Source organism: Sclerotinia sclerotiorum, genomic scaffold, assembly GCF_000146945.2.
Source record: "Sclerotinia sclerotiorum 1980 UF-70 scaffold_13 genomic scaffold, whole genome shotgun sequence".
In the NCBI taxonomy this organism is placed as follows: Eukaryota; Fungi; Ascomycota; class Leotiomycetes; order Helotiales; family Sclerotiniaceae; genus Sclerotinia; species Sclerotinia sclerotiorum.
This window is the reverse complement of record NW_001820823.1, coordinates 516663-540022: the sequence shown is the minus strand read 5'-3', so window position 1 is coordinate 540022 and position 23360 is coordinate 516663. Positions and strand designations below refer to the sequence as shown.

General features: G+C 41.9%; 11 protein-coding genes and 1 non-coding gene across 12 annotated transcripts; 5 read left to right on the top strand and 7 right to left on the bottom strand.

Moving 5' to 3' along the window:
* Positions 1–792: 792 nt before the first annotated feature.
* On the top strand, positions 793–4146 carry SS1G_09348 (hypothetical protein; the record flags this gene model as incomplete). Its single annotated transcript, XM_001589576.1, has 4 exons — positions 793–1031; positions 1527–1608; positions 1939–2894; positions 3003–4146. 4 exons carry the CDS (start codon positions 793–795, stop codon positions 4144–4146), a joined length of 2421 nt encoding a protein of 806 aa, XP_001589626.1.
* Positions 4147–4776: 630 nt separating this feature from the next.
* On the top strand, positions 4777–5016 carry SS1G_09347 (predicted protein; the record flags this gene model as incomplete). The annotated part of the gene is made up of 1 exon (XM_001589575.1): positions 4777–5016. One exon carries the CDS (start codon positions 4777–4779, stop codon positions 5014–5016), a length of 240 nt encoding a protein of 79 aa, XP_001589625.1.
* Positions 5017–5418: 402 nt separating this feature from the next.
* SS1G_09346 (predicted protein) lies at positions 5419–6384 on the bottom strand (the record flags this gene model as incomplete). Its single annotated transcript, XM_001589574.1, has 1 exon — positions 5419–6384. The coding sequence occupies one exon, from the start codon at positions 6382–6384 to the stop codon at positions 5419–5421; it is 966 nt and encodes a 321-aa protein (XP_001589624.1).
* A 320-nt stretch (positions 6385–6704) lies between these two features.
* SS1G_09345 (predicted protein) lies at positions 6705–6998 on the bottom strand (the record flags this gene model as incomplete). Its single annotated transcript, XM_001589573.1, has 1 exon — positions 6705–6998. One exon carries the CDS (start codon positions 6996–6998, stop codon positions 6705–6707), a length of 294 nt encoding a protein of 97 aa, XP_001589623.1.
* A 377-nt stretch (positions 6999–7375) lies between these two features.
* SS1G_09344 (hypothetical protein) lies at positions 7376–7537 on the bottom strand (the record flags this gene model as incomplete). Its single annotated transcript, XM_001589572.1, has 1 exon — positions 7376–7537. One exon carries the CDS (start codon positions 7535–7537, stop codon positions 7376–7378), a length of 162 nt encoding a protein of 53 aa, XP_001589622.1.
* A 1688-nt stretch (positions 7538–9225) lies between these two features.
* On the bottom strand, positions 9226–9413 carry SS1G_09343 (predicted protein; the record flags this gene model as incomplete). Its single annotated transcript, XM_001589571.1, has 2 exons — positions 9226–9301; positions 9373–9413. The coding sequence occupies 2 exons, from the start codon at positions 9411–9413 to the stop codon at positions 9226–9228; spliced, it is 117 nt and encodes a 38-aa protein (XP_001589621.1).
* A 588-nt stretch (positions 9414–10001) lies between these two features.
* On the top strand, positions 10002–11981 carry SS1G_09342 (hypothetical protein; the record flags this gene model as incomplete). Its single annotated transcript, XM_001589570.1, has 1 exon — positions 10002–11981. The coding sequence occupies one exon, from the start codon at positions 10002–10004 to the stop codon at positions 11979–11981; it is 1980 nt and encodes a 659-aa protein (XP_001589620.1).
* A 2032-nt stretch (positions 11982–14013) lies between these two features.
* Positions 14014–14117, top strand: SS1G_14692. The gene has a single exon. It is a non-coding gene; the product is annotated as a tRNA-Pro (tRNA).
* Positions 14118–16669: 2552 nt separating this feature from the next.
* On the bottom strand, positions 16670–17456 carry SS1G_09340 (predicted protein; the record flags this gene model as incomplete). Its single annotated transcript, XM_001589569.1, has 2 exons — positions 16670–17313; positions 17369–17456. The coding sequence occupies 2 exons, from the start codon at positions 17454–17456 to the stop codon at positions 16670–16672; spliced, it is 732 nt and encodes a 243-aa protein (XP_001589619.1).
* Positions 17457–18125: 669 nt separating this feature from the next.
* Positions 18126–19405, bottom strand: SS1G_09339 (predicted protein; the record flags this gene model as incomplete). The annotated part of the gene is made up of 4 exons (XM_001589568.1): positions 18126–18733; positions 18833–19036; positions 19185–19234; positions 19365–19405. The coding sequence occupies 4 exons, from the start codon at positions 19403–19405 to the stop codon at positions 18126–18128; spliced, it is 903 nt and encodes a 300-aa protein (XP_001589618.1).
* Positions 19406–19978: 573 nt separating this feature from the next.
* Positions 19979–21912, top strand: SS1G_09338 (hypothetical protein; the record flags this gene model as incomplete). Its single annotated transcript, XM_001589567.1, has 4 exons — positions 19979–20411; positions 20463–21007; positions 21062–21564; positions 21615–21912. 4 exons carry the CDS (start codon positions 19979–19981, stop codon positions 21910–21912), a joined length of 1779 nt encoding a protein of 592 aa, XP_001589617.1.
* Positions 21913–22229: 317 nt separating this feature from the next.
* SS1G_09337 (predicted protein) lies at positions 22230–22916 on the bottom strand (the record flags this gene model as incomplete). The annotated part of the gene is made up of 1 exon (XM_001589566.1): positions 22230–22916. The coding sequence occupies one exon, from the start codon at positions 22914–22916 to the stop codon at positions 22230–22232; it is 687 nt and encodes a 228-aa protein (XP_001589616.1).
* Between the last annotated feature and the right edge of the window lie 444 nt (positions 22917–23360).

Genomic DNA, 23360 nt, shown 5'->3' with positions numbered 1-23360 from the left:
TACCTAAATCTATGGTCTACAACAGGATGATATAGGGCTGAGTAGAGCGGTGAAGGGCATATATCATAAAATCCCAATTCAGGGAATTCTCCAGGTCTGGAAAGGTATGGACCTAAGCAAAAAGGAAGTCAATACCTTCAACCCAAGGCTCAATATCATAGGTACTCCTTACTGGCTTACTAATGCCTTCAAGAGAGCCAAACAACAAGACAAAGCAATAGTCATTGCATTTGTTACACAAAAAGAAGCAGATATAATTATTCAGAAAAAACTATATATTACAGGCATTAATATTAGAGTAGAAAGATTCTATCCATCTTCTCCTTCATCTCAATACAACAGATGCCAGGGATTCGGTCATAACGAATCATACTGCAAAAAACCTCCAACTTGCGGACTTTGCAATAATAATCATACTACAGTCGGTCATTTCTATATAATCTGCCAAGCAAAAAGCAAACCATATCAATATCTAAATGTCAAATGTATTAATTATAAAGGAGAACATAAAGCCAACTCGAAAATATACGAAGTATATCTATCAATTATCAAGAAATCCAACTAATGCTATACAACAATATTTGCATTCTTCAAATCAATCTAAACAAAAGCCTTTAAGCAACCGAAAGTACTCTCCAACTTGCTTTAGAACTCAAAATTGATCTCATAGTCATTCAAGAACCCTGGATCCTCTCGAATCCTGAGAAAGACTTCTTCTCAACCAGATCTATTGCCCACTCCAGCTTCTCTCAACTCCTCCCAAATAATCCTTCGAACCTACATCCCCGAACTATGATCTACATTTCAAAAGGATTCAAACCGCTAGTAGCCCTAGCTCCCAACTCCCTTAATGATCCAGATATTCAAATCATTGATATCACTCAAGGAAAACATACAATACAATTCATCAATATCTACAATGAAACGGATCAAGCCAAAGAAAAAGGCCATACCATCGAAAGATGCCTTTACAATACCCCTCTTACTCATCACACCATCCTCGTAGGAGATTTCAACTCCCATCACCCTTGGTAGGACCCCTTCTTTAACAAAAGCTCAAATGCCGACCTACTCACCGAATAATTTGAGGATCACAATCTCATTCTATTTAAAGAATCAAGCACAAGCACCTTTTATCGAACAAATATGACAAATCCAAGTGTCTTAGACCTTAATTTAGCCACAGATTCAGTATCTCCCTATATTACTGATTGGCAAGTCCTCCCTGATCTTGGATCAGACCACTTAAGTATTCTCTTTGAAGTAAAGGGCACTTTATCCCGAACAACGAATATAGCTCAACCAGCAAGATTCAACACAAAACTTGCGGATTAGGAAAAATTCGCGAATACCCTCAAATCGAAAATATCGATATCAACCACCTTAAATTCGAATGAATACCTTAATATCATTATCTCAGAATCCAACTCTCTTGATTCCCTTCTCGACAAGAGCCAATACATACAAGTATTGGATGAAGCTGCAAAAGAATTCATCCGAATAATCACTTATTCGGCTGAAACTAGTATACCGAGAATCAAGTCCACAAAAAGAGTTAAACCCTGGTGGTCCCTAGAGCTGAAAGCCCTTCGAAAACGACTCTCTAATGTATTTGAGAACACCAAACTTTACCCGGAAGACGATATGTTCAAGAAAATCTATCAATCAGCCAGGAATCATTACTTCCAAGCTATTAAAACAGCAAAGAAAAACTATTGGAATGAGTTCCTTGAAAAAGAGGATACCCAATCCAAATTCAAGGCAATATCATACACAAAAGATATACAAACCGAACGAATCCCGAATATTCGATCTAATCCCTCTAAACTAGAAAATTCTTTCGAGAGAAAATGCTCTGCATTTAGATCGACCCTATTTCCTCCTCCTCCATTCACCCCACCGCCCAATTGGGAAAGCTATAAACAATCTAAGAAATAGGAATGGCCTGATCTTACAGAGAGCGAACTCCTAAACGCGTGCTCTGCAAAAATCAAAGGAAAGACCCCTGGCCCCGATGGGATCACTCAAGATATTATTATTCAAGCGTACAAAGCAATACCAAAAGCATTCTTCACCCTCTTCAGTCATCTTATCAACCTTGGTTACTATCCTTCTTGCTGGAAACAAGCTACTGGAGCGATACTCAAGAAACCTTCAAAACCAGACTACTCGGTCCCAAAAGCTTATAGAGTTATCGCCTTACTAAATTGCCTTGGCAAAATAAGTGAAAGAATTCTGGCTCAAAGGCTTAGCTACTTAGCGGAGACTACGCAATTACTTCATTACTCTCAAATGGGTGGAAAACAAAAGAAATCAGCCATCGATACAGCAATCTTACTCACTACCGAAATCGAAAGAAATTCAAGATCCAAGAAGAAAACCTCAACTCTCTTTCTGGATGTTAAAGGCGCCTTTGATCATATATCTATGAACAAATTATTAGATATCTGCAAGAACCTAAACCTCCCAACCAGCCTAATCGCCTGGATCTCATCTTTTTTGAAGGAAAGGCTACTTAAGCTCTTATTCGATGGCCAAATTGAAATCTTCAAACCGATCAATACCGGGATCCCCCAAGGTAGTCCTATTTCGCCAATCCTCTTCTTAATTTATATTCGAGATCTATTCTTAGCAAATTCAATCAAATATCTCTCATATATAGATGATATAGCTTTAACAACATTTTCAACATCTTGGAAAAAGAACATCATCTCCCTCGAAAGAGCAACTAAACAGATATATGCTTTGGGCAAAGAAAATGCTATTCAATTTGATCTAGCGAAGACGGAACTAATACACTTCTCTACATCCAAAGATACGAAGACAGCCTCAATCAAGCTTCCGAACAAGGAGATAATTCAACCCTCAACAATAATCAGATGGCTAGGCATATGGTTCGACCCTGGCCTCAGTTTCAAACAACATGTCACAATCCGAGCTACCCAGGCTAAAACCTCATTCTACCGAATGACTAGATTTGCTAATTCTGAAAAAGGCCTTAGTCCCAAGACAATGAGACAGCTCTATATAGCATACGTCACCAGTATAGCTGACTACGGTTCAATTTTATGGTGGAAAAGGCAAAACCAATTCAAGAAAATCCTTCAATCCTTGCAAAACCTCGCCCTCCGAAAAATCCTAGAAGTATTCAAAACCTCACCAATAAAACCAATGAAAATAGAAGCCGTATTGTACCCTCCAGAAGTACAGCTAAATGCTGGAATCAAACAATACGCATTTAGATTATTGAAAATCTCGCCTTCTCATCCTGTCAATTTAGTAGCTACAAAGCTGGCTACAGAAAAGGAGAATCAAGATGTAGTTGCAACCCCTCAAAGAAAGCAATTAAAACCTACTCAACTCGAAAAGATCAAAAATTCAATTCAGAAAGACTTCGATCCTCTCACTTTAGAAGGAATCCATCACTTCTACTTTCCTCCTTGGAAGAAAGAAGTTCCATATAAAGTCAATATCAGCAAATTAGGAAAAGAAGAAGCTGCGATGATCCACAATCTGGCTTTCAAATATAGATGCAAAAATATTATTATAATATACATCGATGCCTTATCCATTTTAGAGGGAATAGGGGTTGGGGTCGGGATAGTAATCATCTTACCAAATGGCCGAATTTCATATCAAGAGATTATCAATATAGGTGTGAATCAGTTTGTCTATAATAGCGAGCTCCTAGGAGTTACTAAAGCGATCGAATACGCAAATTCAATAACCCAACGAGGAAACAAGTTCAAGATATACTCAGATAATCAAGCAGGATTATTCCGGTTGAAAACCCCCTTCGATTTACCTGGTCAATCATGCCAAATCAAAGCAATAAAAGCTGCAGAAGCTATTCAAAATAAAGGAGCCGAAATCTCTCTCAATTGGGTCCCCGGACATACATCTGTACAAGGAAATGAGCTAGCTGATTCTCTTGCAAAAGAGGCGACCAAAATATTATCCTCATCTCACGAAACCAGTTATACCTCCATTGGAATGGATATAAAAAGAATGAAATCAGAGAACTGGATAGCTATCCTTAACACTAACAATTTTCATCAACCATCGTCAACATATTCAAGAAACTACCCCTGGAAGATCAGCTCAAAAATCAGAGTTCCAGGAAACATCAAATGTTGGGTTTCTTGAGACTAGAAAGAGTATCAGATTGAATTGATTGATTCTCTAGCTAAGCAGTTAAGCTGCGAGTATATATTCAAAAAATGAAGGAATAAGGTTAGGTATTCAGCCTTCGGAATTAAAGTGCTTTGAAATCAAAATATTGAAAGCAAACAAACAGTATACCAAAAAGGAAAGAATGAATTAAAAGTTGAGTTTTGTTTGCTCCTTATATGCATATGTACTATATATGCATATGCTGCCAAGATCCCAGGAGGTCAACATCAAAAGAAGCACAATCTGTGCTCTGTTCCAACTCAAAATTGGACACGGATACTTCAAATCTTATTTGAAATGATTCGGTATCTCCTCTAATGACAATTGTAGATGTAGGGGAAAGGAATCTCCTGATCATCTTCTGCTCAGTTGTCCTTTATATAAAATAACAAGGAAAATCCTCAATAAGGATAACCCCATAGTCCAACCTACTATGAAATATCTACTTCATACTAAAGCAGGAATCATCAAGACCCTCGAATTTATCGAGGCGACGAGAATAGCCACCAGATCATGGCATCTCAATAGAATGCATAAAGAAGAAGAGGAAGAAGGCGGAGAAGAAGGGGGTCGACCAGAAGATTGTGATTGAATTGATCAATTATGGCCAATTTGGTCAATTTAGTCAATTTGGTCAATTTGGTCAATTTAGTCAATTTGGTCAATTTAGTCAATTTGGTCAATTTGGTCAATTTGGTCAACTTGGTCAATTTGGTCAATTTGATCAATTTGGTCAATTTGGTCAACTTGATCAATTTGGTCAATTTGGTCAATTTGGTCAATTTGGTCAATCACCCCAACGTCAAATTTCATTACATTTCATTTGTTATTCCTCTTATTTGAATACGAGAGTATCTGTAAGGCGGGCTTGGTTCCCTAGTATTAGTTTTCACTTCCCCCATTCAAACATTAGAAGATTGAGGCTTTCAATCTCCCCAACCTGTATTAGCTACGGTCGAATAAGGCCAGCTACCCTCCATGTATTATTGTTAGAAGCCTACAAAGCTCCTAGCCGTCTTAGATAGTCATAGACTCAGTGTAGACGTTAATTTAATCAGTCAAGGACGAAGCGATATCATTCTCCCGCATTGCATTCCCCAAATAGATGCCTAGCGTAAGAACAATATGTTTGATTTGATGGAAGGCGAGAAAGGAAACACAAAATTAAAAATAAAAAAAAGAGTAAGTCGCATTGAAAGTATACAAGAGTAAGGAGGTAGGAGAGTAAAGACACAGAATTGCCATTCACACCATATTTCTTGCTCGCTTAGACATATTGCTGTCAGTTTCCAAGTCATCCCGTTTTCGAGAACCTGGCCCGCTGGTATCTCCACTAATATTTCTTTTCGACTTGCCAAATTCAGTCCATACCCGAACAACACAAACACTTCTCTGACGAATGTACTCGGCTTTGTCATTTCCAGGGTGCAGGGCGAAATTGCGAGCAACGCTACCTAACTTCACGAAATCATTTATCAAGAGCGAGTTGATCTCGGCGCCATAGTGAAATGTGTTAGCCCATTTAATCAGCTTGGCAATATCTGAAATGAGCCATCGGTTTCTCTCCTCCCATAACCCGATAGTGTTGTCGGAATCGAACGGGTCGTAGAGCAATATGGCGGAACACCAAGGTCTAGTAGCGTCAAATACTCGAGTATTGGATGTACGAACACAATCCCCAAGAATTGATAACTTAGTCATTAAGCGTTTATGGTCGTTAACCTCTGGGTTTATCATTATTGCTTCGGTTATCCAATCCGCGAACTTCGACTCAAGCATCTTTGAAACTGCCAAATCATCTTTGAGTTGCTGACTTGGTTCTCGGGAATTCAAGTTGGCAAGAAGTGCTTCATCCGAGCCCACGTCAAGGGCCACGTCGATGCATCTCGAGTCCCCCTCGACATCCCTCAAGTCCACTCCGTCGCTCGACGGCTCTCCAGCGCCAGGAGAGATAATGCCATGCAATACCGGTGCAGGGTCCGAGTTAACTGGAGTTTGATTCGGTGTCTCTGCAATTACCATTTCGACAGTGTTGTATGGTAGCTTTTCCATTTCGAGTGTGATCGGTGGTGACCGAGGAACCTGCACTTTCGGTACTGGTCGAGCAGGATTATCGGTATATGGTGGCGGTTGTACGTCTTGTCGATCATGATATTTAACTTTATCCCATTCCGCCAACATAGACCCTTGTTGAAGGTACATTTCCTTCATGTCAGTTTTGTGTGTGGCGGCACCAGTGTTGCTTAAGCGCTTGCAAAGTTCTTTCAAACCCTCCCGCGCATAATCACTCGGTCTGATGCATACGTTGAAGATGGATGTGTTAGATAGAGATTCGAGGCTACGAATCAATTGGTTTGTGCTGCCGCTGCAGGGCCTAATGATCGGAGGAGTCTTATCCATAATGACGAATCCTTTCGCAGTGAGATTGAATGGTACGAGAATGACATGTCCTGATTCGCTTATGCCGGCTTCGTGAAGTACAGAGGCGTTGGGCAGAGGTAAGTCATCGGGGAGTGGTAGGTCGTTGGCGTTCAGTTTTGTAAGAGGTATGGGGCGTTTGCGAAGTTGGCGTTTGGCGGAACAACCAACAACATCTCCAGTGGTTGTTTCTTGCCACCAAACTTTATAGTCACTGTAAGAAAAAAGTGAATATGAATATGTCCTTCCATATCATAGCCTGCTTCCATAATAAATTCAGGATTATTCTTGTTACGATGCGAGCAAGAACCTAGCGTTAAAGGTTTGCCTGCTGAATTCACCCATGTTACAAACACTCTCTCGCGGAGCAGAGTTTGTAGTTGGAGTTTCTCAACTTGAAAAGGCATGATCTAATTCCTACAATCATAGTTAGCGATAAATTTAACAAGAGAAGAACAATGCTGGTCCTCACACAGTACGTAGGATTGCTAATGACCTAGACTATAAACAGCCTTGATGCTTATGATGAAACCAGATTGAGGAATGATCAATAAATGTTATTAGGTGAAGTGGTGGGCGATTCACATTAATATACATGTCAAAGAACGTAACCACATCACTATACAGATCGTGCCAGGGCTATTCTAATAACATATGCATAATCGGCCAAGAATGCTCATATTAACTATTGATAAAAGTCACCCCATCCTTGAATAATGTGGCATCAGGACTTTCAAGGTTATAAATGTGTAGTATTATAGATGAATATAATCATGGATCCTCTTCACATGCCCGGCACGCCAGACATTGCAATGAGGATCAAGCGAAGCATAAGGCTAAGGCTATCATCTCCCGCACAAGCTATAATAGCAAGCGCTTCTGTGTTACAGAAAAAAGTCCTGATAATGACAACAATAGCTAGTCCTATTAAGAATATAACCATCATCACATATCATACCGGTGTTGTTCTAAACAACTAACGCTGAATGACAACCGCTACACTGAATGTAAAAGGGGTCGTTCTAAACAACTAAAGCTGAATGACAACCGCTACACTGAATGTAAAAGGGGTCGTTCTAAACAACTAAAGCTGAATGACAACCGCTACACTGAATGTAAAGGGGGTTGTTCTAAACAGTAAATGGCGAAGTACAAAACCATTATTATCCAGATCGCATCAGAGTCGATTGCCGGAGTGACGACGTTACCACCACCACATATTGCGTTTTGGCAGCGAATGAAGAAGAATCCAGATGGCGATGGAAAATCTAGATGGTGATGGAAAATCGAAATGTTGATGGAAAATCGAGATGGCAATGGAAAATCGAATTGGCAATGGAAAATTAGAATGGCTATAGAAAGACTGCCTTCATATTGTTGTGATGGATAATGTTCGATGGAGAAGGACTCGTGTAGGATATATATATGATTCGCGAAACCCAATGCGGGGACCACTTAAGCCCAGCCCGTCTGAAATGACAGGATATAAGAAATAAGAAATAATTTTAATTCAAAGAGGTTTAATGTAAGCACCTGCATTTGATTGTGGGTTGGGTGGCCTAACTTTACCGTTCTGACCAATATAAAACTTGCGCTACGAACGCCTTCGAAATTAACTTACACCACCAAGGTACCTTTCCATCCTATTAAACCCTAGACTATTTCAAAAGCGGTGACCTAATTAGATTAGATCATCTATTTGTCCAGGTTCGGTTGGCAGGTAAACTGGTGACTAGGCAGAGTGTTCCACAAATGATGATGTCGTACGACTCCAATAGTTAGTACAGGATTAACTGTTGCAATGTGATTGGTTGGCTGTGTGTGTGTGTGCCGTTAATTGACAAGCTAAGCCCGCCATTGTGTACGATAGATTCAGGGATTAATATTATTCAGGGTAGTTATTAGTGATATAAAGCTTAATAATATGGCTATTTTCTTTCGTACATGAAACGCTAATTCAATACGGGGGTGGGGTAGTATAGACGCTGATCGGTACAAGATGCTAATTTGGAAAAATACAGTCGCCCGAAATCTTTCAGTTTATCACAGTAATGAACACAAAATGAATAGATCTACATATTTCCTTACAGACTGTATTTTATTCTAGATGTAACAGAAACCTTCAATCTCAAAGTCCATGTTTTTTACATCAATTCCAATCCTAGACTATGTCATGTTACACGTTAAAGGAGCTTCAAACGAGGGAGGAACTCGACACAATAGTAGATGTTATCTTCAAAGCTCAATATTCTCCTTACATGCCATCGAGCTCTATCTTTTTTCCAGTTTCTGGCTACTCATTGGAGGACCAGGCTGCAGGGGTCGCTGCGTCACAAGAACGGTCTTCTAAGTTGGAGAACGGGAACAGTGTGCTGAGAGCCATTCTCCTCTCGTGCATAAAACTCCGAACGCTAGGGAACAATCGTCTGTATTGATCAAAGTGCCCTGGTTTCTCTTTCTTTTTAACGCTCAATCTGAGTTTCTGGCAACATCAGTACTTTATCACGAAAACCCGGGATTTCGCAACAATAATCTAAAGGCATTTCCGGAACAAATGAAAGCCTTTGCTGATAGTTTTGATAAGACCACTAAGCATTGTATTTGTAATATGAAGGAAGGTTTGCTACAAATGTACTAATTTCTGGTGCTTCGCATCCAGAAGGTGTTGTTCTTCTGACACAACATAGTATTTCTTTGAATTGCCGCCCCACTGTATTTGGTCCGATGAGCATTCGTTAGCTAATAGAGCATCGAAGAGTACACCCAGGAGTATCATTATACCGTTCCGGCGCACGGCCCTTGGCATTTCTTCTACTCCACATTTTAGCACACAATCTTATGCACAGACCACCCTTTCAAAAAAAAGTGAACTCCGAATAGTTTCAAAATTTGTTTAATCAAGTTGAAAAAGCTTTACACTATGAATGTCTAATAGATTGCACAGTATATACTAATCGTAGGTTTTGAGACATATAAAAAATAATTATAATGAGTACAACGAATCTATAAGTATTTTTGGCTCCGAAAGAGTCAAAGTCAAAACTTATATAATCTCATTGTGATGTTACGAGGTTTGCCGTCTAGATCACGTGAAAGTGCTCTAGGCTCTCGAGGTGGTTTATAACTAGGCGTCAAGCAGGGACTTAAGTAATGACAATAATGGTATCCTATTCGTAACTAATAGTAGAGTATACTGAATGATTGATCTTGAGCACCAAGCTCTACAGTGAGGGAATCCCTCCTAGTTATATAGATCTTCGTACTCCCCTATCCCATCATCCCCATCGCTCCCACCTGATTTAAGTTGGTGGGATCGGTGGGAATCCTTCCCATCGCTCCCCACTTGATTTAAGTCGGTGGGATCGGTGGGAATCATATAATAACAGAGTCTGTGCTCTTCAGATCCTCACATGACCTTAATCCCATACAAATTTGATCGAATCGCATCTCGTAAACACATGATCGGTTACTGTAAGATCCGTGGTCGTAACATATTATTATTATTACTGCCAACAGCGATTCTAAAAGAAGCATGGCCACTCATCGAGCCCTTCATCACCCGACTTTACCTTAACTGCATACAAATCGGACACCACCCGAGATCCTTCCGGAGCGCAATTCTAGCTATCATTCCCAAACCCAACAAGGCTGATCTCTCATCCCCGAGATCGTACAGACCCATCGCCTTACTCTCTGTCCCGGGCAAAGGACTTGAACGCCTAATAGCCAGACAAATGTCTTGGACCTCAATCTCCCACAAAGTGCTGGCCACCCACCAATTCGGCGCCCTACCCCTCAGATCATCGGTGGACCTCACAACCTGCCTCACCCATGACGTTGAGCACTCCCTCAACTCCAACGAATCAGCCTCACTCCTGACGCTTGACGTCAAAGGAGCCTTTGATGCAGTACTCCCCGGCCGATTGATACGCAGGCTCCACGAACAAGGATGGCCTCATGGCCTTGTCAAATGGCTCTTTTTCTTCGTAACAGGAAGATCTGTACAAGTCCGCCTGGACGGGATCACAGGCCCAAAAACGAACATTGAATGCGGGCTCCCCCAGGGCTCCCCCATCTCGCCAATCCTCTTTATGCTATACATTGCCCCAATCTTCAAAATGGGAGAAGACACGATCAAATTCGGCTACGCCAACGATGTAGCCATTGTAGCAGCCTCAAAGTCCCTGTCCGAAAACGTCAAGAGACTTACCTCCACAGTCAATGAAATCCTAATTTGGGGCACCTCGGAGGGCATCACCTTCGACCCTGGCAAATCAGAACTACTCCACTTCTCGAAACGCAGGACAGAGCAAGATCCTGCCACTACCCCGACAGTCAACATGGGCGACCTAACGATCAGGGAACTAGCCAATGGAAAACCCTACCTAAGATGGCTCGGGATACTCTTCGACAAAAAACTGACTTTCAAATGGCATACGAGAGAGATTGCCGCAAGATCGATCGTGGTGGCCAAAGCCCTCAAATCTCTAGGGAACTCTATGAGAGGAGCCCCCCCCCCCCCCAACTTATTACGACAAGCGGCTGAAGCATGCGTCCTTAAAAGAGCATATTACGGGGCCGAGACCTGGTGGACAGGCAGAACACAGCCAGACAGAGTCCACCCCACCAAAGTGGAAGGCCACATCAATTACCTAAGCAAGGTCACCTTGGAATGCGCCAGGGCAATATTACCGGCCTGGAGAACAACAAACATAGCAACACTCTACCGGGAATCAGGACTCAGACCCCCCGAAATTGAACTCGACGATTTGGCCCGCGCTGCGGCAGTCAGAACCAGGAGGCTAGACCCCTACCACTCCCTCGCGTGGAGATCGGAATGGATCCAAGAGAACCCTGACTCCTTCAAAACCCGGTATGCCAAACGCATCCTGTCCCTCCCAGCGTCGGAACAGATCAACCCCCTAGCAGCCCCCAAGTGGCTCGATCGTGAAACAAGAGAAGAAACCCTGAACCGCATACACAGCCCCCACGGCCGAACCAAGCAGGGGGCCGCGGCCGACTTCAAAGAGTTTTACGACCTACTCCCCCGAGAAGACATCGTAATCTTCTCAGACGGGTCGAAACATGCAAACGGCAGTACTGGAAGCGGTTTCGTCGGCTATCAAGACAACCGCAAATTCTGCGAAGGAAGCTTCGCACTAGGAAAGTCGAAGGAAGTATACGATGCTGAAGCAGTAGCAGCACTCAAGGGCCTCAGAGCGGCAATAACCTCGATAGAGGCGAGAACGGCAATGGACATATGGATTTGTCTAGACAACATCGAAGTGGCGGCTAGACTGCTCTCAAACTCCACTGGATCCTCCCAGGAGACCTTCACGACTTTCCGCCAGCTAGCATCAAGCTGGCCCAACGGCACGGTCCGCATTTGATGGGTCCCCGGGCACAAGGATGTAGCAGGGAACGAAGCCGCAGACAAAGCAGCCAAGGCAGGCGCAGCCCTTCCACAACCCAAAGGAGCCTACTCATATGCGGGACTCAGAAAAGAGACCAAAGGCCTCAGGCAAAAAGCAATCAACAAACTATGGTCGACGGTGATCCCCCAATCATACAAAGAACTGGAGATACTCACATCACTAAAAAGCCCCAAGGAACTCTCCCTGCCGAGGAGCTTTCTAGGACGACTATTAGCGATCCGCTCAGGACATGGCGATTTTGCAGCTTATCACGAACAATTCCACCATCAAGACGCCCACCTAATCTGCAGATGCGGAGCCCGAAAATCCCCACTCCACTTCTTCTTTTGTCACATAGCCAAGAGAAAACATCCCCGGCCGAAAGGTAAACCAGCTGATCTAATACCATACCTCTGCGGCACATACAAAGGAGCGGAGGTGCTGGCAAGATGGACGAAAGCCAATGGCTTTTTCACTGACATATGCCCTCGACAATACCCTCTCCCCGGCCCTGAGGGCCCTATATCAGACTACGAACCCCCTAGGGATAACAACAACCCCGAACGCTAACAAATTACCAGATAAATTTACTGTTTCCTTTGTAAAACCTTTCCTTTATAACTCTCCTTTGTAATGTTTCTTAAAAAAAAAAAATTAATTATTTGTGGGAGCGCTAAGGAGGTCACGGGGCGTGGGCGGACCGGCTGCGGCTTGGCAGATTTTCGTATTATGTAATCTTCCTCATTAAGGGAAAGAGTTAGCATCCTGCTTTATAAGATCACGGCAGCTACGGAAATGCGCCTAGGAATCACTACAATCTTTAGATATAGTTATATGTACATAGCTATTCATAGCCCAGGAGTAACTCCCTGGCGGCCTTTGCCCCAATAGGGGATGTCATGAGAATGGGGGGGCTTCGCCCCCTCTGCCTCTGGCCGTTAAATAATAACACACACACACATGTGAGTTGAGATTATATAATCCACAGTGACACTCGGTGTGTAATCGGTAACATTGCTGTTGCTTATATAATCAACAACTATCCAGCTGTACAGTCGTATTGTCTGAGTAGGAGAATATCACAGTAGCGTACTTCAGCCAATCATATCAATTATTTAAACTCCGGGTACTTTACTATTCAGCATTCCTGATTGATGGAAATATCGATTTGAATTGTATACCTCGAAAGCTTTACAACAAAAGACGGAATGGGAATATAGAGCTATAAGAAGTTATTTGATTGAGTGAAAGTCTTCAAAGTTTCCGCTCTCCAAAAATCGACCACAATTGCGACCAAAGATTTAGACCAATAGATCGTACACAAAGAATCATAAAATATTATTAATATATCATCCAATCATTAACATTTTTGAAAAACCATTGGTATAGTTTTAACAACTTTCATTGGTCAATCATGTCATCTATCGTCTCTACGACCAAAAGTATGTCACACTCCACCTAAACATGGAACTTCTTGTAGTCTACCATTCTGTGATTGATATGAAAGTAGAACATGATATTCTTTTTGGTAGTACATGTAAGATATTGATAAGTGACTCCCATCACTATCGTGATACATGGCATAAAAAATGCGTCATTTTGGATACAAATGACTAAATACAACCAGTTTTTCTCTCTTCGATATAAGAAAATGCCTAGCTGTGGATACAAATGATCTGATTTTTTCAGCTCGATATGAGAATACGCCTAACTATGGATACAATGCCTTTTTACCAAATCTCGTTTCCTCAACACGGTATAGAGGATACCTAATTGTAGGTAAAAGGTGCCTAACTGTGGATCAAAGCTGACTCGCTCCCTGGGGAATGACCGAGCTCTGTTTTCAGGATTTGGATTCTTGAATACAAAAAATGGTAAATCAGAGTCTGTGTTACGCAAATGAGAATATAATGTTTCCGTTTGCAGGAACGGTTTACCATGATCCGTTTTAAACCAGCGATGTTCGGGGAAACTGAAAATCGTAGATCCGAGTGGTGAGCCAAAGATTGCGCGCGTGGTTTAGTGGTATAATTCTTGCTTAGGGATTTATCTATCTTTGACTGATTGATTCTCCATGTAAGAGGTCCCCGGTTCAATCCCGGGCAACGCCCGAAATTTTGAGTTTTTGGGAATTAATTCTTTTTGTCGAGGAGTCTAGCTGGTTCCTTGATAGAGTCGATTTTGCTTTGATGTCTGAAGGGAACCTACTCGAACCGATTGGTCAAAGCTTTGCCGAGATCCCCTATTTTCTCTCAACCACCGTCAGTTAACACGAACGAGACACTCTTCCTGTTGCGTGTCTGGCATTTTGCCTACGGGGATCCCATTGTTCGCAATTTTATCTCCTGAAGCTCTGTATTGCAGACACCTCTTGTTCAAGAGAATATTCTGGCTAAATTCCCGTGGCATCTACTTGGCCCGAAGGCAGTGCAAATAGGGTGGTAGCTGTTTTTTTCTGAAAGATCGCCAGTCTTCGGTTTACAAATCGAAGAAGCAGCAATGGAAGGAGCTGCTGCGGAAGAGGGTAATTTGGAGCATATAAAGACCGAGCTTAGAAGGACCGACAGCAGCTCAGTTACTTGAAAATACGCTTGTGTGATAAATTTTTATAGAAAGTGTAAGGTTACGGCTTCAAGTGTAATATTGTATATTAGAGCTGCAATGCTATAATCTCCTCTTTATTGATTCACTAAATCATTCTAATTCTGATAATTAATAACTTTCACAACTTCACGACTATTATGTTACAACGGCTATCTTCTATGCCGCGTCACATGACTAAACCAAGGTAACGTGATTAAAGTCACGTTATGGACCGCTGAGGAACGCTGGCTGTCCAGGACCGCGCAGCGGTCCTGACTAGCCATAGGCATGAAGGTCTATATAATCAAGATGGATTTCCTTTGTATAGAGCTTCGTGCTCAAGATCAATCATTTAGTATACTCTACTATTAGTTACGAATTGCATATCATTATTGTCATTACTTTAAGTCCCTGCTTGACGCCTAGTTATAAACCTACCTCGAGAGCCTAGAGCACTTCCACGTGATCTAGACGGCAAACCTCGTAACATATTATTAGAGTTAGAGCCTGGAAAATTGTAAGTCTTATTGTTATGTTCAAATTAATCAATAATATAATTGTAAAATCTAGAATGTTTTAATCAAGATTATTTACAATTTGTATCCGTTTTATCTCGAAGTCGAATTGCATCGAGCCTCGACTAAAAATATAATCTTAGATCTCAAAAGTGATACCATCAATTAGTATTCAAGTTATATTAACTTTTATAACAGTCATGTAACGATACTGTACTGGAGGCAGCGGCTGCCTGAGGTTTCGTCTGGTTGGTAGTTGTGGGTTAAGGCTTTATCACTGGTATTCACTTGGAAGTGAAGTCGTTACTAGTGTCACGAATCACAATTATTCTAGGATCAGAATCGTCCCAGGATTAGTGTCCTGAGGCCTTTTAAGGATCACGTGATGGATAGACTGGATAGCCTAGTCTATCCAGTCTAGGGGATAGCCCAAGTAGACCAGTCTATCCAGGCTATCCAATAACATTCAGAAGTATATAGTTAAGGTAGTTTCATAGTGTAAGAGCTTCGTGCTCAACTTAGTTATCAATTAGTTTACCTACATTCTACTTGATCTAGTAACGACTTCACTTCCAAGTGAAGACTAGTGATAAAGCCTTAACCCACAACTACCAACCAGACGAAACCTCAGGCAGCCGCTGCCTCCAGTACAGTATCGTTACACCGTTATAAAAGAGATTATAATATATTCTACTTCCCAGGAATCAATGAAGATATATAAGAATCAAATTCGAGATTTTCACATCTAATTGAATGACTAATCGGTGAATGATTACTTCACATCACCTATTATTTAAGATCTTGACATTAAAGTTGGTCCCAGCTCTACTTCGATACACGAGTTCGTGAACATCCAAACATGCAAATTTGTGTCTGTACCCGACAGCCCCATCTGCAGTCTAGAGACGAAAAGATTTTTGAACGCTAAGGTGAATTCAAAAATCAGGACTTTCTTCAAGCATTCAATCTATTTCTTTATGACAAGCTTACTGATGATCAAAAAGATAATACGATCTTGTAGATCTCAAATCTAACTGCAGTCCGGACTATTGGTCAGCTGGTCTACTTGATTACCAGTGAGCCTGTAGGATAGATAAATCAGATTCAGGTATAGATCTAGTATTATCATTACGAGTAAGGTATCATGAAAACCTAGTCACTTTGAAATATATATTATTAGAATGGTTAAAGTCACACACGACAATTTATTTGAACAATACTACAAATATTTATCAGATTGGATGAAATTGTTCATGAGCTATCTACTAAATGAAAGATTATCATCATTTATGAGTGAACAGCTGTCTTAAATAATTCATGCTCGAATGTGGATCAAATTACACGTTATAAAGTCTGATATCATTTTCCTATCTTCCGTGAGACCCTTTGGTAGTAGATTGGTTCGTTTCGAGATAACTTCCCCCTTAGGAATCGATCATTAATGTCCATTACGAAAGTGCACTCAAAGCTGATTCGGCGTGACGCGAAGACCAGATTTCTTGGAAGCTTACGCGATTCCGTTGCCACAGCAAACAATTCTCCCAATACCATCTCCAATGCTTCCTGTCATAAGCTAGCTCCATAGAGCTCAAGATCACCTTTGGCTTGCTCCTCCCAATTCTGCAGGCCCACATTGAACGGGTTAGGCAAATGACTCGACTCGAAAGGCAACTCCGCATTGTCCCCTCCTTCCCAAGGGATGGGCCAGCAGGACCATTCTTGCAACGGCTTGCAGGTATATTTCTGATAGTGGTGCGGCCTCGTAAAGAAGTAGTAGTCTTCGTAGCTTTCTCGGAGACGTCTTCTTAGGATTTTCCCAGGATGATCATCCGAGGCATCTTTGGGGACCCGTGGGTATACAGACTCGAGAACAAATCGAGCTGGAGCTAACGCGGTTATAACAGCCCTCTTGCGTCGAAGTGGATGCTCCCATGAAAACCCCTCGGTCCAAAGCTCATATCCCTGTCCTAGGCCATGCCAGCCATTGATCAATCTGTACAGTGGAATCTGTGTGGGTGAATAGTTATAACGAGCAGGGCCGTCAAGCGCATGTCGCAGCTTTATCTTTAATGGGTATAAACGTTTGTATACGCCGTACATCTGTGGGCAAGTCAAGCCGAGAGGAACCGAGTTCGCCCAAAAAAGATGTTCCATAATGTGGTATGCAATTTCGAGTGGTAAATCTCCAAGCTCGCAGCCGTTTTTGGATGCTATTGGAAAAATCAGCAAAGACACAGTCTTTAAAATACGTAGTATATCACCCACCTTTGCTGGGACGGATATCAGGAGGGCCCTTCTTTCTGTTCCTTGGTGGCTTTGGTTGAGAATTCGCCTTCTTTCTCCTGGATGTCATTCTTCTAGTTTTCTGAAACTTATCTTTTAAGATAGTTGTGTATGGTGGGCGGATCTGCGTCGGAATAATTCTCCTACGAAAATGTACGTGGCATAGGAGGTGCCAAGCAAAAAAACTAAAGCTATAGATTGATTAACCTGCTCTGCTTCTTCACAGACGAAATAGATTTCTTGTAAGATTGGTTCTTCTATGCGAAAGGATGGGATAGTTTTGCAGGCTGGAGTTTTAAGTATTCAAAAGAATCGAAGTACGTCAGTAAATGCCGTATTATACGGCAGATCAAGCTAGTCCAGAGTCGCAAATTGTACTGTCGCTCTGTATTGATGGCATATACTTCAATAATCTGATCTTGGTCGCAAATTTATCCTTAAGTGGATCCAACATTGCTTCTTCCCCTAACGGTGTTGTATTACTCATGAGTTTTCCTTCGGTTCGGGAGTCCGGCGGTAAGAAAAAAGATCTTCACGTATTAATTAATAATCAGTATTAGGTACATAGACCGCGATTGAACCAGACAAGTGAAAGGCTTTTGTCAATCGTCCCAAGAGACTACAATACCATAGTCTTCCGCTTTTCCCTTCATATATAACGATGTTGAAATTCGATCATTGAGCTCATAAACAGCATTCCATACAGATCCTTTACACACTGCGTCTCCCAAAAAATTTCCTAGCTACCTTGCAACTCAACTCTTTCACGGCCACCAATCTCAGCTACTACGTTAGTTGTGTTTCCGGTGAAGTATTGCTTTGGCGGATCATAATAGACCGCAGGTTCTGCAGGAAAGTCGGTTTGGGGTCTGGTAGAAGTACTTTTGCCATTGCGTCTCCGCCTGAAAATGTAAAACGCTAATCCGGCAATTAACAAAGCTGCAACCACGATACCAACAGCGATACCGGCTTTTGCACCTCCACTTAAGCCGTTGTCATTGTCCCCAGAGATGGGTGTGGATGAGGAAGTCGCCAATGGCGTAACGATTCCCCCACTCGATGTGGCTGGTGATATTGCTACAGTGCTAGTGGAACTTGTGCTTGAAGCAGATGAAAATGTTTGAATAGAGGTTTGACTAGAAGTTTGACTAGAAGAGATTGTCGAAGACGATGAAGAACCTCCATTAATAACCAAGAATCCAGTGCTGGAGACCTCTTGCGAGCTCGCGTTATACACAGAGCTGAGATCCTTAAATCGGAGGACATATTTTGCGTCCTTATTAAGAATTTTCGCCGGGATTGTAATTGTCCAGTCATATGTACCACTGTTGTTTGTGTTCACATTCTCTAAAGGATTGCAGAGCCATCAGGAAAATGTACAGAGTGTAAAATCGAATAATAGGACGTGAAACATGGAGGAGCGCAGTCAACGGTGGATATTCATACCTGTGAGCAGTTGACTGAATTGTGTGTTCTCGTAATCCCATGTTGTAACCCACAGATTGGATAGTGTATTAAATTTGTATCCCTCCGGGACTGAGTTCCAAGTAACCTGAAGAGTTATACCCTCCGTATATGTTTTAGAAAGGTCCGCTGTGTTACCGTCTGGTACAACCCATACGGCCGATGATACGCCAGTTTGAGCGCGGACTGGTAGAGCGTAGAGTATATAGATGTTAAAAATAAAATTAAGGATAGAGAATTCCATTGCCATTCGTTTGTCTAAAAGAAACGTGCCCGGTCTCGACAATTTTCATACGTCGTCATAAAAAGTTCTTGATATAAAAAGATTACAAACCTGCGTACAAAAGATCAGGGAAGAGCTTGAATAATGTACTTTCAGCTGCCCTCCGAGTGTCCATTGACAACCTGTCAGCAGCTCGAGAGTCCTGGACAACAAGGCATGGCGGCCTTCAATTGATGTGTGGGTCATTCCAGATTAAAGGATAGAAACGTCTCATTTGAGAGTATTTTCTACACTAATGCTTCTTCATACTTGCTGACATCCCATGCCGACATGTTGAAATTTCTCAGAGCTGAATGTGTATGGTCAGTGCTTACGAGCTTCCATGATTAGCTTACCCGGCCCTTGTTCTCGGCAAAGCGGGTTTGTCGGGTAGCGAACGAACCAGATGATGGCCCGCGAATTCGAAGATAATTAACCAATAAATGATCTCCATTCAATCTAGGGGGCATGCTTTTTCTGTCTGATGGCGCTTACAAAATGCTGCTCTACTAACTCTACCTGGGTAGTGAATGATAAAATAGCATCCACTGTCGCTCCGCCCAAAAACCCGCATTAAACCGTTTAGAGCGCTTCCAATCCTTCGGAGTACATATTGACCCTTGAACTTGAGCCGTGTCCAGTGGATTTCAGCATCATTTAACTTAAACCTTGTACAATAAGTTTCAAGATTTAGGGATGTACTCTCTTAAGCTTTCCCACGTTCTTATGAAAACCGAGCTACTCATTTTCTGAACATTCTTTCTTGTATTCCGTATGGTAATCTGTAATCTTCACAATAGTTTCTTTGATTTTTTTTTTCATAATCAAAACTACGTCTTTGTGGGAGCACTATTCCGCAAACAACTATGGCCTTCAGATGGAAGGCCTTGACCCTAGTTGCTGCAATTTTTCTTCTCCTTATTATCTACCAAAGACCCGCGCTTAAACGCTACCAAGAATCATATGATCGGACACAACCCATAGTTCAGTCGGCTCCAAAAGAGGGAGGAAACAAATTTCGATGGTCCGAGGTCCCACACAGTTTTCCTGTTACAGATTTCATACCTCTTCCAACGAATCCCGCCACAACCATACCGAGAATTCAACATCAATTCGGAAAAGAATCGCAAACCGAAAAATCGGTGAGACTTGCTAGACTTGAAGCTGTCAAAAGCAATTTCACACATGCCTGGAATGGCTATGTTAGTCATGCATGGTTGAAAGATGAGGTAATGCCTCTATCAGGTGGATCAATGGATCCATTCGGTGGATGGGCCGCGAGCTTGGTCGACACTCTTGGTCGGTAACACAGCTCAGATCTTCATGCCTTTGTACTAAACCTCCTCCTAGATACACTTTGGATCATGGGTATGCATTCACAATTCAAAGCAGCCGTTGAAGCGATTCAAGTAATTGACTTCAGTACTTGTGCTCTTGAGCAAATTAATGTTTTCGAAACAACTATTAGATACCTGGGCGGCTTTCTCTCCGCTTATGAGTTAAGTGGAGAAAAGTATCCAGTCCTACTCCAGAAAGCGACGGAGATGGGAGAAATGCTTTACAAGTCATTTGACACACCCAATCATTTACCTATCTTGCGATGGTACTACCACATTGCTGCCACTGGAGCCAAACAAGAAGCAGATGACAATGTTCTTGAATCTGAGATTGGTTCATTGACGTTGGAATTCACTCGTCTTGGTCAGATTACAGGTGATCCACGATTCTACGATGCAGTTCAACGTATCATGAATATTTTTGACGAGCAGCAATCCATGTCGAAACTGCCCGGAATGTGGCCTGTGATTGTGAATGCAAAAGACAAGAATTTTGTAGACTATTGGGGTTTCACTATTGGAGGTATGGCTGATTCATTGTATGAGTACTTGCCAAAGGTGAGATTCAACCACATCCATTGAGAGCCCATATTACGTGCTAATATCTAATAGCAACATTTATTACTTGGGGGTGCAACTCAACAATATAGGAGAATGTATGAGTATGCAATGATTGCAATGAGGCGCAATATATTCTTCCGGCCAATGACAAAGAATGGTGAGGATATTCGTCTGCCAGGTAATGTAGATAGCGACGGTAAGACATTGGTCACAGAACTCAAGACTCAAGGAGAGGCGCAGCATCTTGGTTGTTTTGCGGGAGGAATGGTTGCCATTGGTGCAAAGATATTTGAAAACGAAAAAGACTTAGAATTGGCGAGAAAGCTCACTGAAGGATGTTTGTGGGCTTATGAGAACATGCCACTTGGCATCATGGCTGAGAAGATGCACATGGTTCCCTGCGAAAACGAAAATTATTGTCCCTGGGACGAGCAGAAATGGCTGGAGGGGATCAACAAGGATACTGAAGGCAATGAGACTGTTAATGAAAAGATACAACAACACCGACTCATACCTGGAGTCACCAAGTTTGACGATGGTCGCTATATCCTCAGGTAAAAGTTCCCATGTCTGTCACTTTGGCAAAGTATCTAACTCTCAATAGACCTGAAGCAATAGAGTCCGTCTTTATACTTTATCGCATCACTGGCGACCCCGACTTACAAGAACGAGCTTGGACAATGTTCAACAATATTATCAAGCATACAATCACTGATATTGCGCATGCTGCTTTGGACGACTGTACCGTCTCAGAAAATCCCCGCAAAGCTGATAGAATGGAGTCTTTCTGGATGGCTGAAACCCTTAAATACTTCTACCTTATTTTTGCCGATCCAGACTTGATCAGCTTAGATGAGTATGTGCTCAACACGGAAGCACATCCTCTAAAGAGGCCTAAATAGTTGTCATGGCCTTGAGTAATATTTTTTGAATGTAAAAATTGTTTAGAGTTATCAGTCAAGCTCTAGTATTTGCCAACTTTTGTGTTAGGACTTTAAATTTTGCATAGAAATTTTTAATAGTGTTATTGGCTTTCGAATATCATTCAATCTCCTTCACTGCTATGAAACTAATCGCATAATACCGCACCTCATTCCTACCCCGCTTCTGCCTATTAATGATTCCTTTGAAACTGTGCGCCATTGATGTAAATGGTGTAGACGGAACTACAAACCTTCAGCCCGAGGCTTTGCTCTCTCAGCCTTTTCTTAGTTTTTAATCAAAATTCCATTATCTCCCTCCACTGACCAAAGTATTTCAAAGATAGATTCGCAGTGACCAGGCCCTTCACTTTCGCATTTGATCCAATTTTTAGGAACTTCCACATAAAATCTATGCGTTCCTTGTACTTCTGAGGAGTTGCATCATCTATCGAATCAAACAGTACATGAATAGCTCCCTTCACTTCCGTCTCATAAGTGAATCGTCCTTTATTGTATGGGTACGGATACTGAAAATCCTTCGGCATTCGATTAGACCAGCACCGGGTGTAGAAATCGTAATCTTGGTACCTATGCTTCAGATCTCTGCAGTTTCCTTGATCGTCATAGTATGGACGACATAGAAATCGACCATCGTATTGATAACGATATCCATAGATTATATTGTTAATTATGCGCTGACACTCGCGTGTCAGTACTTCGAATACATAGTCCTTTGGCTCAAACACTCTCATGATCCACGCGTACTCTAAAAGTTTTAAGTGCATGCGTTTCTTATTGGCAGGATCAACGTGAGGTTGAACACATTCGCTGTAAAGACTGAGAGGCTGCAGATGCACATTTTTGAATATTTTATACATGCGGGGACATGTGAATGCGATGGAGATGTGGTAAACCGAGAGAAAATGCATGATTCTTCGGATAACTTCTGTGGGTAGCTTTTCGAATGAAGAATTTAATGGCATTTTGTTAGCTAGTGTCAATCAACGTCTTGCGAATAAATAGGTACCCAATTGTTCTGTAGCTCCGGGCCTAGATGCACGGGTAATGCCACCTTTGTTACCATCTTCCTGGGCGTTGGAACGTTGGACTTTCGATGTTTAGCAATCCATCGTTTAACAAGTATGATGAGGATCTGGGATTATGTTGTTGATATCGCCGTGTGACTAAGAGAGTGCTGAATGATCGTAATGAGATCGAAAGTAATATGAAAACACTATGTTGTTCTTTGAGTAATCATCGAAACTTATGACCCATGATTGTGATGAAAAAAAAAGGAGGAGCAAGACAGTTGGTAGGTTAGCTCTATAAGTAAATGGAACTTCAGGTACGATAAAACAGGAGACGTTATTCCTGTACCACAGCTGAAAATTAAGGCTTTTAAATTCACTCCTGCACCATTTATTAGT